Raw genomic sequence first — 14,779 nt, 5'->3', positions numbered from 1 at the left:
CCCGAAATTCAATATGCCAAATATGCTCTTTTTGGGGAAAATTTTATAATCATTTGTTTCGGAATTCATTTTTCTGTTTCCGAACACGTTTGATTCCCCGTTGTGGATTCCACTGAATTTTATTCAATGAGATTTTATTGTGTCGCAACTGTTTGATTTTCCCCGCTCAGAATTTTCACGAGTCTCTTTATAGAGTTTAGTTGTATAAAAGTTTTCAAATAATACTAATTCTGCCCTGTCAGTAAGGCACTCGTTTTGATTCAATATATGAAATATCGGGAGTGAAATAATTTTGTTTAACACATTATGGGGTTAACTTTCAAGGCAATTTTGTACAGTGCTATATATTTTAGAATCAACTCACCGTTCCTCAACTCAACTAACAACTTTCAAAATTTGATAACTTCTCGTATTTCTCAGTATAGCCCTCTTGTTAGCCTTAGGCGGCTTTCGGTTTGTTATTAATATTACGAGCTTTATTTATGATTCTCAAAATCGAATCGGATTTTGTATTTTGGATGTCACCAATTTTTTTCAATTTTAATAAGATGGCGAGTTACATTCTTGCTCGTATAATATAGTATATTACCACTTGTATAATATTATGATGACTGTTAATGTACGAGGATTGAAATTACTGGTCTCACTTTCCTCTATTGTTTGAATAGTTTATTTGATTTGATTGTTTTATAGAGGATTATAGACCGTGCTTAGGCCAATTAGGGATCTAAAATTTCATACACAATTCACCAAGAGTAAGATTTTGTTAAGGCGAGTTTTTTAGTTGGATAGTTGTTACAAATCAGAAGAAGGTATTTGGAGTGGATTAGTCAGGGAACTATCATTCAGCTTGAATTGCTTTCTTGGGATGTTTAAGGAACACATATTAAAGGTTCTATTTTAGTTTGTTTCCCACTTCCAATGGGGTATCTCGAATTGTTGTAACATCTCCGAGGATCTTTAATATTCCCCCAGAACTTATAATAGTGCACACTTTACAACATATGAGCCTATGATTCCTTCATAGATTTCGCTTGCATCTTTATACTAGTACTCAGTTTATCCAAACATCTGGCCTGACTTTTCCTTGTTCATCACTCAGTTATTAAGGCTACAAAAGTTTGAAGTTCAAGTTTCGGTTACGGATAGTATAGTTTTCCTCATCCTTGTTTCATCATTGAGGTACTAGGTTTTGTTCCGTGTACGGGATCACTTCTTTATCTAGAAGAGGCAGTATAACAGTTCTATTTCTATATATAACCTTCATTTGAACTCAATTAACTAGTCCATACTGACTATTACACAATGACTCCTCACTTCCACTGGAAGTGCATCGATAGGGAATAGCTAGTTATTTAGGTTAAGAGGGTAGTTTTTCGAGTAATATAGTTAGTATTTATAGTCTTACTTTTGGTTGTTTCTATAGTATACAGAATTGTTATTTTACTAGATGGTATATTTTCCAAGGTAATAACTTGTAGGAACGAAACGTCTATCAGTGTCCGTAATAAATAAACTAAAGTATATTAGGCATTACCAGGAACGTACCTGTTACTACAATTGTTCTATCCGGTTTATTCACAATACTTGACCCCTAGTCGAGTTAGACGTCGATGTCGGTCCTTGCCTTTGTCTTCCCGTCACAATTGGGTTCAATCTAGGGCAGTCTTTCTTGATGTGCTTCACACTACCACACTCATAACAGGCATTACGGTTTATTATGGTTTGGTTTTGGTAGACTGGTTGTTGTCGTGTTGGTTGCGGTTGGGGTAGTTGGGTGTCCTGGAGTTGGGTTGGTGGATTTATAGTATTCATAATGGTTCTACAATTTCGGGCATAGTGTCCCACTTTCCCACATTTGTGACGCACATTGGTCCGACATTCACCAACATGATGATAACCACATTTTCCACATCTAGGCAAAGGCCCGTTATACTTATTTTGCTTCACATCGGAACTTATCATAGTGTAATTTTGTATTGCAAGGCGTGCACATTTATTCTGTTGTCTTTCTTGTATTCCCGCTCCATAATTGGTTCGTTTTGTACCAGATGATTCCCCGGGCATTCTTAACGCACCACTTCTAATCAAATCAGAAGTTACAATGCCAGCTTGTAACACGGCATTTTCGAAAGTTACAGGGCCAGTTGAATTAACCAAACTCCTGACTTCGGGGGCTAAACCCCAAACGTAGCGTTCAGTACGTTTAGATTCTGGAGTATCTAACGACGGGACTAGACGAGCCAGTTCGTTAAAGCGATGGGTATACTCCAAGTGATCTGCACCCTTTAATTCTAGATTCCAAAGTTCTTGCTCTAATTTCTGAATTTCATTTATCCGACAAAAGTGTTTTATCATAAGATTTTTAAGTTCTGTCCAAGACATACGATTGGTTGCCTCTAGTCCTCGAATTTGCACAACAGTATTCCACCACATTAGCGCGTGGTCTACAAATGTAGAAGTAGCAAATTTGACAATACAATCTGGTGGACAGTTAGTGATATTAATGATGGATTCAATCTTTTCGACCCACTTTACCAGTCCATTTGGTCCTTCAGTACCGCTAAATTCCATAGGTTTACATAGCATGAAGTTCTTAAGTTGATATCCGTGTTGCGGGGGATTTTGATTGTTACAACTATTGTTCAAGTTTGGTGGGAGATTATCATTATTGAAAGTAATATTGGTATTCAACGGGGGAGTATTAGTTGTGATAGTATCAGTATTTATCGGGGGAGCATTTGTGGTTGTATTAGTATTTGTTGGGGAATTAGTATTTACGGCCGCGTTAGCGTTCGGCACTTGATTTGTATTCATAGTTGTATGGATACCAGCAGCGAATTGTGCTGCTATTGTCGGAAGTACTGTTTGTAGTTGTCGAACGATCATCTCGGCTATATCTGCCTAGACAACATGTTTACTTTCTTCGGGGCCATTCTATACAATAACCAGTTATCCAACAATTAACAAAATTCACATACACTAATGATCACAAAAAGAATTACAATAACAAGTAATCAGATATTTCAATTAACACGTATATATCACACTGGCTTGTTCTCGAGTCTGAATACTAAGGATAGTATGTAAAATTAGCCTAGCAAACGCCAAAGTTTGCTTATATATTAAAAGTTGTCATCTCATGACAAGAAATTTTAACCCAATAGGGGTCAATGTTTGTATTAAAAAAGCCCAAATCGTCCTCCATATTAGCATAGCGCACCACCATATGCTTGTATGGAGTATCAGAAGCTATACACGACAATACCATACTATCCTTATCTATCAAAGCACGCGTTATAACAATTATAAATAGTTCACAACTTATACGACAATTGTTCCTATACGATCCCATTATTGGGAAGCTGTTTTTGTTCGGTCTCTCCTGTAGGTAGATATTTGCTCATTACGAGTTTAATCAGTACGTTATAATGGGAATGCACGTGTACATTCCACCTGACTTCTGAATGTTTGTTAACTATAATCGTAAAAATATATTCTTTCGCCAGGTCATTCAGTTTTCGTAGGCATGTCGGACTTAATAAAAGTAGTATTTCACTAGTTGGAGGTAAGTAGGTTCCATTCCAGTCGGGGCACGTCATCATTTCGTGAGCATGAGATTTATCTCCTATAATAACCAATTGGAATAGCAAAATACAGGAGAGGTTGGAGGTTGTCTTTCATAGATGGTTCGAAGAGTTTGCTAGTTAGGGAGGTTCGTCAGAGTTAGTTGTACTGGTGATACGTAAAGGAAATTACTATTATTAATATTTCTTAATATTATTAGTACATTATATGTACTGTTAGTAACGATTGCTCATATTATAATTGAAAACTCAGTTTTGGTAATTATCATATTTATAATTTGATAAATCGGGCTCATCACTAGGTATTTCCCCTAGGGATGGTGTTTGTTTCTGAACAACAGAATTGGAAGGATGATCGAAAAATAGTTTAGATTAATGTCAAAGGAACCAGTTTATAAGATAGGATTGGATTCAAACTGTGGAGTATTATATATATATATATATATATATATATATATATATATATATATATATATGTGTGTGTCTTCTTGAAATTATTATATGTAAGTCACCTCCAACGGTTCGTTCCCGGGCCTTATATATTAAGCCCCTTTTGTGGTTCCTTCACATCACCAGATTTAGTTTAAACTTATTGAAGCATTCTTGTATTCTCACTCACGGGCAACACCGGTTCTTCATCAATTGTAAAACTACTCACATCTTTCGGTGCAATCGCTAATCAGAAGAAAATGTTTTCGATACTTTAGATCCGCACAAAAGTTATTATTAATTAGGGCAGAAATAAAATATTTTATTTGTTATGAACAGATATAATATTAATTACAATAAAATATAATATTAATTTTGGTAAGATATAATTTTGATTAGAATATGAATTAATAGTGATTATAACCGAATATAATATTGGTTATGATAAGATTCAATGTCATCCATAGTACCGTACGTACACGTATCACTATACCTCGTCTCAGATAAGCACGTATGCACATGTCATATATACTTCATATCACATTTATGCACGTATGTTGCCATTTTTACCTATCAATATGTTCCGCGACTTCTACCCGAATTCCCTCGTACAAACAAGTCTGTTATTACGTTCCGGACCATAATAACTCACTTGCCCTTCGAGTTCATCCCGGCATCCATCAGTATCTATCGTTACTCATTATTAACTTTCCCAGTGATAATCGAGCCTACGGTTATATTATAGGTATCCTATGGGATAACCTAATTCTTTATAACCAATGGCTCTGATACCAACTTCTGTCACACCCCGTTAAGCGAATTGCGGAAGCGTAAAACGGAAATGCAACATATACAACTGGTATCAAATACATTGTTCATAAATAAACATTACTAACTAATTTACAATTTATTACATCGTTCTAACATCTTTTACAAACTAGATGATACAATTTAACCTGTTCTTCAATCACTTTACTTCTAACTAAAATGCCCACGACATCAATCACCAATCAGACACGTAACGCACAGGAAATTACTTCTCATATCGGATTAAATGAAAAGCATGTCAAAACAGGTCAACTACGAATAGTTGGTGAGTTTCATAAGTTTTAACGAAATCAGTTCTGCGCACGATACAGTCATAGTTTGTATGTATGCGCGTATGTAAAAATATGTATTTACGGTTGTATAAATATGCACAGCCATATCCTTGTGTGTGCATATGCACACATGTAAGTTTATAATATAAATTCGAAATTTCGGTAAAATCGTGATTGTTTGTTCGTACTACCTGTTTCCAATTTCCGTGTTTAACCAACCACTGTGGACCCCCTTTCTCCCACAACGGTTCCACATAAACTCAACCACTGTGGCCCCCCTTCCGCCCACAACGGTTCCGCGTTAACATCAACCACTGTGGTCCCCCTTCCACCCACAATGATTCCATGTAAACTCAAACATTATATAGTGTACACGCAAATAATTAGTATATTCTACACATAGTATTTCCTACGGCTAATCACATAGCATGTATATAGACACATATACACATATAGTATTTATCATGTATCACCAAATACTGTAGCTCCCCATCCGCCCACAATACGCATAATCACATTATTTTCTTAACATTCTTGTCATAATCAAGTTAGTTCGTTTAATAAGTTGCAGTAGAACTTGGCTCATAGGCCATACTCAACTTTAGTTTATAAGTTGCAGCAGAACTTGGCTCATAGGCCATACTCAACTTTAGTTTAGTAAGTTGCAGCAGAACTTGGCTCATAGGCCATACTCAACTTTAGTTTAGTAAGTTGCAGAAGAACTTGGCTCATAGGCCATACTCAACTTTAGTTTATAAGTTGCAGCAGAACTTGGCTCATAGGCCATACTCAACTTTAGTTTGTTACTATTGTGGCCCCCCTTCTGCCCACAACAGCCCCATAATCATCACAGACCACGTTATCCCCATGGCAATTACAGACCACGTTGTCTCCCAAATTAGTTATGTTTAACATTACATAACGTGTTTGTATAAACATGCTGTCACGTGTAATTTCATTATGTTTTGCAATTCGTATTATCTCCACTCAATATATCAATCAACGATAATAATCATCTTTCATCAGCACGTAGTCAGTCATTATGTTTGAAGGGACTTTTCATATATAAATGTTCAGATATTTTATATCCTGATCCGTGTTTAGATAAATAACGTGTATAAACATGCTTTCCATCCCAAAAGTTCGTCAAATAGTTTAAAGAGTAGGGTCATGAAACTCACGGTTTTGTAGGCACTCAGTGCGAGATCAGCACGGGGTTCGTTTCCCTTGTTATCACTTAGTCCCTATAGTCCATATTATAATAATATTAATATTTTAATATTATTATAATCTTATTATTAAACTGGGCTGTATAACTAATCTGGGTATAGCTGGTACGCCCAGAAAGTGGTAATAGGCTTAGGCTGTGATGTTGTTTAATGTCTAATACTTAAAACTGAACTTGGCTCAGATTCCCGTTTTCCCAGCTGGGCCAAGTTTTTCGTTTACGCGTTCAGAAAACAGTTATGGGAAAATAAGCTTGGGTAAATATATTGGTTAATAAAATGATTAAGTTAGAAAGAAGGATCACATACTGGGGTACCGGATTAGCCTCGGGGTCCGTTTCCGTTTATTCAGTTTGATTTAAGAATAAACGCGCACATTCTGTCCGGATTGTCCAGGTTGTTCATAGAATAGTTCGTTTTTACTTAATTAGTCCAAAAATATGATTTTTGATATTCCCGCAGGTTCGTTAGTCGCGAACTTGCCGGTTTTTATAAAAACTGAATTTGTTTAATCTTTAAATTAGCATAATGAATTAACCGTTAATCATTAAATTATGAAAATTTAGCCACTTATCAATTAAAATATGTAGATTTTTATAAAAATATTTCTGGAATTATTTACTGATCTAATAATTTATAAAAATTCATTTTATCAGCTATATTTCGCCTGAAAATCGTCTGTTTATCCAAAAAAATTTCCAAAAATTCCACAAAATTTCCTGAATACTCAAATCATATCCCAAAACAACCTGTATCAATTCCAGAATGTAAAAAGCCTGTTCAATATTCTTTTCGGCCCAAGTTTGGCTATAAAAATTCGCATGAACGCATATGTACAAAACACCCATAGACTTTTCCAAATGATCTCAAAGTTCATATGTGATCAAATTACACTAAATCTGAGTTCCCAGAAAAATTTCATAATTTTTGAAGTATTTTAGCTATTTTTCCCAAATAAACGTCCCAATTCGGTAATAAATTCGCCAAATATTCTTGGATGGTCAAAAATTACCAAATTTTAACAGGGACTCAATGACATGGTCCCTGATGTCCCTGAAAAATTTCAAGGTCTAATAATATGCACATCACAACCTTAACCTAAACAGCCCTTAAACGAGTGTTACGGGTTTACCTTTTCGGTTTTCGATGAGTTTTGCAAGCTTAAACGACTTTCCGGGTCTCGGGTTGCAATCTCAGTGTATCTACATATCATATAACATCAAACCAAGCATAAATAATCCATGTGACAGCCTTGATAATTAAGGTTTCGGTTTTGGGTTCAAACCGAACTTTCAAACCGTAAAAACGTTATATTCATGTTCTAATCCGCGTTTTTGACCAAAAAAGTATATGTTCCTGGTTTGTAAACATGTTTAACATCAAAACATGATTTTACTTGATTTTTATGATTTTTGGATGGTTAAACATGTTTAAAACTAATCAAGGATTAATTTTTCATGTTTAAACTATGTTAATTAAGTATGAAATCAATGAAAATTAGAGGGTTTACCTCAAAACTTTGGCTGAACTTGAAGAACACAGCTGAAGAAGGTCTAGTCTTTATGTATAATGTATAAAATAGGTGGCTTATTCAAGAAGCTTTCAAGGTAATATATTTGGTAGAATAATGTGAGGGGGGCGACCGCAAGTATATAAGGCCCATTGGGCCTCTTTTTGGCCCAATGGTGCCTCGGTTTTCATGCCACACGTAAACGTCGGTCCAAAATTTAATTCGGGTTCGGTTTTTCACAAGAAAACTAGTTCGAGTGCGAAAAACCAGCGCGGAGAAACGAGTGTTTTTCAGCTTCTTTTTGTAAAATAAGAAAAACGTACTGACTCGTTGTAAAATTCCAAAATATTTTCACGGATTGCTTAGAACATGTCATATAAGTGTTGTATAAATCTTTTTCGGCTTAACGGATGCTACAATGCTCGGTTTGATATTAACGATTGCGTTTAAGCTTATAGCGTATCGATAAACAAAAACTTTTCGTTTAAAGAGTTTTAAACGTACTGGGGCCTAAATATCAATATGTTAGCCTCTATAACATATATATAACTCGTATATGACCCCTCAGTATTTATACGGGTCATAATTAGTATCGGTCGGTTACTCGTTTAAGCACTACGAATTAACCGATTTATCGTTTACTTGTTACGTAAAAAATATAGTATACCTCGTTTTGTCACGAATGTCACATATATCGCTTATAGATAGCACCCTGGGATATCCAGACCATAACCAGACCCGTTTGGTTATTCGTTTGTTCGTTACGCAATAAGCGGTTTAAACGCTTATTCGAGTTTGTAAGTACTAAGGTGTACTCGGTTTTGCCACGGATGTCACACACATTTAATTCGTTATGCTTATTTAACGAACAAGACACGAAAGTCAAAGATTAAGCCATATTTTGGCCATTCGTTATACTTAGCGAATTGGAACTTATTTGTGTCCAATTCGTTAAGAAAAGCACACGAACTAGATTAGCGAATCATGTACTTAACGAATCAGATGTGTATTCACTAATTAATACCGAACTAAGGATTAGTTCGTTATTTTTAATAGTAATTTGCTAGTTCTTCTTCGTTAAATTATTTACTTGATAGCGAATACGTTGATTCGTTATAATCTTATAACGAATCAGACTGTGTCCTTAACGAATGACATTTCAAATTTAATTATTTTAATATGTAAATTATGATAAAAACATTCCAAGGACCTAACCGTGTCGATACATCGATTACACACACACAATCTAATATTTATTATAGAGTTTATTGATAGATTCATAAATATTCAAAATTATATAAAATAAATAGTATTTATAAATTTTCATATTACTGATCGTTGACATTATTTATTCAGTATTATGGCTGATCAAATGGATCAAGATCCACCGGTTGCTCAATAAGAACAGCAACAACAAGAACAAGAAGAAGTGCCCCTGCTGCCTTTTGACAAGAAACACAACATTTGTGCTTATGTTGATCCAAATGTTGCTGACGAAGCATTAATTGGGAACATTCTCGCATTCTTACGACGTTCGGTGATACACTTTGCTAAAACTGCTCGGCCCAAAGTCTATCTGAGCATTATTAGACAATTCTGGAATATGGCTGAGTACGTTGAAGTAGAGAATCACATTCGAGCCTCAATCAACCAAACCCCTAACACAATGGATACTGAGGTGATTAGACGTGTGCTTCGTTTTGGAGACAATGATGATAGTCCATGTTAATTCGACAAGAAATTGATCAAGGTTTTGTTCCTGTTGGAATTGATTTGCCCAAGACAAATATTAGAGTTGATGTGGCTAGTACGTATTGATCAAAGTCGGGTCATACCCAATAACAAGCTAGACAAACGCCACGATATTTATTATTAGATATGATCTAAGTAATAATTATCAACACTTATTATATTTGGAAATTAGGTTTACTAAATATTTGCGTTTGTGTGTAAAAAAATTATATGGATAATTTACGAGAGACGCTATTTATTCGATAAGTAACGAAACGTGTATAAGGAAATAAAACAAAATTGAAAAGGGTTTTGGGGAAAAGCCCCATGGGGCCGGCCACCTCTCTTTCTCTCTCTCCTCTTTCATTTTGTTATTTCCCATAACATGCAAGATGATTTAATTGGTACATCACTTCTTGCATTTTCTCTCTCACACACACAAGAGTTCTCTCTCTTTCTCTCTTCCTCCTCTCGTCCGAGAAAACAAGGGAAGAACAAGAAGTGTTCAAGCAAGTGTAAGATCCCTAGAAACTTGGTGTTTGTTGATTAGCTTGTCGGGTATACAAGCTTGAGGATTCCTCCTTTGGATTCTAAGCCATTCAACTCATTCATCCCTCTCATTCTCGTTCTTGAAAGGTATGTATGTTAAACGCCCTATGGTTGTGTTTTTGATAGCTTGATAATCGTATATGGATCCTGGATTGGGTTATACATAAACGTGTTTATGTGTTTGGTAAAAACAAGATTTAAAACTAATATCTTCCGCTGCGTTTTCTTTAATAATTGGTTATTTTGGACTTTGGTAATCTTGCTAAAACCCATCAATGGTATCAAGAGCCGCTTATATGATTACATGCTTCAAAATGGGTTCTACAGTGCTCGGGTTTGATGGTATTATTTACCATTTTGGCCGAGAACTTTAGGCATATTGGTTACCCCTTGTTTTTCCAAGTTTGTACCATACATGCATGTGGTAAAATCTGGAAAAATGGTCATTTGGTTACCAAATCTTGTTCGGACAGATTCTGGGTTGTTTTCAGCTCTGGCCGAAAACTCTTGGTTGGAAAACAAAGGTTTTCGGTCTAGCCGAAATCACCAAATACCCGGGTTTTCGGTCTGGCCGAGAACTCTTGTTCTCGGTTGACCGAAAACATGTTCTCGGTTGGACCGAGAACTCATGATGTTGAATCATGGTTCTCAGTGTTGACCGAGAACAAGAGGTTCTCGGTTTTAACCGAGAACAATAGGTTCTCGGTGAACCAAAGCTTCCAGGCCGAAAACTCTGAAGCTTTGGTCTTCTGGCTGAGAACTATGTGTTCTCTATTTTAGGCTGAGAACCAAGTTTAAGGGGAACAATTATGGTCAAGGGTTGACTTGCCTGGTCGAAGGTTGACCTGTTTGTGTGGATGTTTATTACCTAGCCATGACCTTGTGTATACTGAAGAATTATAGGTTGTGATTTATACATTTGGATGTAATATTCTTTATTCGGGTTGTAATCTATTTATTTTTCAAATGGTTTGTAATAATAAGTAGAATAGTTGTACCTTTTTTTCTAGACAAAATGTATTAGGATATATTTTGTAAAAGAAGATGCAACTACCACATTCTTGGATCAACCCCAATTAAAGAAGATGGATCACAATGAGAAGTGAACGCTTGAAGCATTTGGATGCGGAGTCAAGTGGAAGTTCACCATCTTATGCCTTGTGTCATGCTCGTCCCTTAGGAGAGACCTTATGACCCACTTGTTTCGGTCAACAAGTGTTGTCTATCTAGATGGCTATGGTTATGAACATGTATTGGTATTTTATGCTTGTTTGGTTGTTTTAGTTTTATTGTTTTATCTTGTATGATTGTTAACAATTAAAATCGACAACTAGAATAAAAGTGATTCCTTTGAAATTATTAAGTTATAAAATTGGTTTTATTAACTATTAATGATTTCACAATAAAATGGGTTTTATTAAAAGGAATTTGAAATTGGTTTTTCAAAGGTACCATACATTTGAATGCATGCAAATGAAAGGTACAATATATAGTTTTCCAATCTAGAATTTTGAAAACTAATATCCCTTTTTAAAAACAAGTTAAACACCATCCTTTTACATGACACTTAAGTCACTCATAGACTTGATAGTGGGTTAGGGTCACCTAAGCACTTTTAAGAAAACTTGTGCTCTTAAGGTGGTTTTACAAATACTTTTGGCATTAGGGTCACCTAACCACCTGTATGAGTAAACACACACGTGTGTGTAAGTAGGACGACTTTATTTGGAAACAATCACTATAGGGTCACCTTAACATGGCATTCAAAGGTGTTGATGGGATTAAACATACCAACTAAACATATGATGTTTAACCGATCCCATAAAACTAGAAGTCGCAATGGGTTGCAATCGTCAAACATTGACTACCTTGTTAATTCGAATAGTAGGATAAATGTCACCTAACTACTATTTGAATGAAACGTTGGGTTCTAGATTTTAATCAATAAAAGGGTATTAAAGATTAAAATTTTATTGATATCGAAAATACTAAATTGAACTTTGTTAAACTCTTTTATAGATGGCCGCAAACAACGCACCGAACGCAATTATCCCACCTGTGCATAACTTATCACTGTGATCCATTCTAGATAAGGATCGTCTAAACTATAATAACTTCATGGACTGGTATCGAAACTTGAGAATTGTTCTCAAGCAATAAAAGAAGTCTTACATTTTAGACGACCCTATTCCCGATGAACCCGATGTCAATAACTTGGATGCCTATGCGGATTGGCTCAAATTCACCGAGGATTCGGTGCAAGTTTCTTGCCTCATGTTGGGAACAATGATTCCCGAGATCCAAATAGATTTCGAGAATCATGGGGCGTATGACATGATTACCCAGCTTAAGGAAATGTTCCTTACTCAAGCTAGGGTTGAACGTTTTGAAACGGTTTGAGCGATTCATGCATGTCATATGGAAGAAACCCAATCTGTATCATCTTATGTGCTTAAGATGAAAAGCCACATTGATTGGCTTGAATGGCTTAACTGTCCCGTTTCAAAAGAGTTAGCCATGGATTTGATCCTGAACGGCCTAACTAAAAGGTTTGAGACATTCGTCATGAACTACAACATGAACGGATGGGACAAAAGCATTGGTGAGTTTCACGCAATGCTTAAGACAGCCGAATTCGGCATGGGTAAAAAGGTTTTAACCGTTCTTGCGATCAATGAGGGTGGCTCTAAGAAGAGGCATCACCCTGAACCCAAGGCAAAGGTTGCTATGGGTAAAGGGCAAGTCAAGAAAGGGTTCAAGGGAAAGGCAAAAGCGGAACCAAAACCAAAGAAGCTAAAGGTTAGCGCTGAGGATCCGTGCTTTGGTTGTGGTGAGATTGGTCACTGGATGAGAAATTGTCCGACCTATCTCAAAGAGTTGAAAGCTAAGAGGGATGCGGGACAAACCTCAGGTACAACTTTCATGATCCACATTGATCTTAATATTATTTCTTTTAACACATGGGTATTGGATACCGGGTGTGGAACTCACATCTGCAATTCATTGCAGGGGTTCAAAAGAAGAAATGATGTAAAGAAAGGAGATATAAGTCTCTTCATAGGCAATGGAGCAAAGGTTGACGTCCAAGCCCGAGGAGATTATGTTTTAAAGCTTCCAAATGGTTTGGAAATTGTTTTGAAAACATTCTATAGTCCTCCGGTTTGACTAGGAATATTATCTCTATTTCTGTATTAAGACAATCTGGTTTGTTGACAACGGTATTTATGTTTTCATGGACAATGTCTTTTATTTTAAAGCAACGCCGTTTAATGGCATTTATGAATTAAATCATGATGACTCATACATTGATAACTCGTTGTACCAAGCTAACACAAAAATACTCAAAATGGATTTGAGTAATACTTTTCTTTGGCATTGTCGTCTTGGTCATATAAACAAAAATCGCATTCATACACTTCGGAAGAATGGTCTTTTGAAATCAAATGTTGATTCATTTGTTAAATGTGAATCTTGTTTATTGGGAAAAATGACTAAGGAACCCTTTATTGGAACTAATGAAAGGGCGAAAGACTTATTAGGCATCATACATTCGGATGTATGTGGACCTTTTAGGACAATGACAAGAAATGGTGAAAGATACTTCATTACCTTTACCGACAATTTTAGTCGCTATGGGTATGTGTTCTTGTTAAGACACAAAAATGAGGCCTTTGAAATGTTCAAAGTCTTCCAAAATGAAGTATAAAATAAACTCAACAGGACAATCAAAGTACTACGTTCCGATAGAGGAGGTGAATACCTAAATGACGCGTTTCTAGAACATCTTAAGAGTTGTGGGATTGTCTCACAACTTACTCCACCTGAACACCACAACATAATGGTGTGTCTGAGAGGAAGAATCGAACTTTATTGGATATGGTTCGATCCATGATTACTAGAAGCTCGTTACCTCTATCAATTTGGGGTTTCACTATGATCTCCGCAGCCCGTATAATAAATATGGCACCAACCAAGAAAGTGGATAGGACACCTTTTGAAATATGGCATGGAAAGGCTCCATCATTATCATATTTAAAGGTATGGGGTTGTGAGGCTTATGTTAAGATCTACACCCCTGACAAACTTGAATGTCGGTCCACTATGTGTATATTTGTAGGATATCCCACAGATTCGATGGGATATTATTTCTACAATCCAAGAAAGCATAAAGTGCTTATAGCTCGAAAGGTAAAGTTCTTAGAAAGAAGGTTCCTTATGGAAGGAACTGACAGAACTGTGGAACTCGAGGAGGATCGAGAACCACAAAACGATACACGTTTGGTTGACACTAGCAATCAACAAGAGGTTGTTGATGATGATCAAATGGTTGATCAAAACACACAAAACATTCGCAAATCTGGTAGAATTAGCACCCCACCTGAGAGATATGGATTTTTCATGGATGGATGCTATGTGGTAGATTCGGATGAACCAACCACATACCAGGATGCAATGTCACAATCTGATTGTGACAAATGGCTGGAAGCCATGAATGTTGAGATGCAATCCATGCATGATAACCAAGTTTGGAACTTGGTTGCTCCACCTCTAAATTCCAAACTGGTTGGAAGTAAGTGGGTTTTCAAGAAGAAAACTGATATGCGTGGAAACTTGGATACTTACAAAGCTAGACTTGTAGCAAAGGGT

General features: G+C 36.1%; 1 protein-coding gene across 1 annotated transcript; it reads left to right on the top strand.

The window, feature by feature from the left end:
- The first annotated feature begins 12,491 nt into the window (after window positions 1–12,491).
- On the top strand, window positions 12,492–13,174 carry LOC143627192 (uncharacterized). Its single transcript, XM_077097076.1, has 2 exons — window positions 12,492–13,043; window positions 13,142–13,174. Exons 1-2 carry the CDS (start codon window positions 12,551–12,553, stop codon window positions 13,159–13,161), a joined length of 513 nt encoding a protein of 170 aa, XP_076953191.1. The 5' UTR covers window positions 12,492–12,550; the 3' UTR covers window positions 13,162–13,174.
- The last annotated feature ends 1,605 nt before the right edge of the window (window positions 13,175–14,779 follow it).

Source organism: Bidens hawaiensis, unplaced genomic scaffold (assembly GCF_021521415.1).
Source record: "Bidens hawaiensis isolate Kalapana, Puna unplaced genomic scaffold, B.hawaiensis_p1.1 tig00004617_1, whole genome shotgun sequence".
Lineage (NCBI taxonomy): Eukaryota > Viridiplantae > Streptophyta > Magnoliopsida > Asterales > Asteraceae > Bidens > Bidens hawaiensis.
The sequence above is the reverse complement of the archived record's forward strand: the minus strand, read 5'-3'. Positions and strand labels throughout refer to the sequence as shown.

Coding starts and splice junctions, on each gene's coding strand:
- LOC143627192 (XM_077097076.1), top strand. CDS start 12,551: ATGGAAGAAACCCAATCTGTATCATCTTATGTGCTTAAGATGAAAAGC. Junction 13,044..13,141: donor GGATGCGGGACAAACCTCAG/GTACAACTTTCA, acceptor AATTCATTGCAG/GGGTTCAAAAGAAGAAATGA.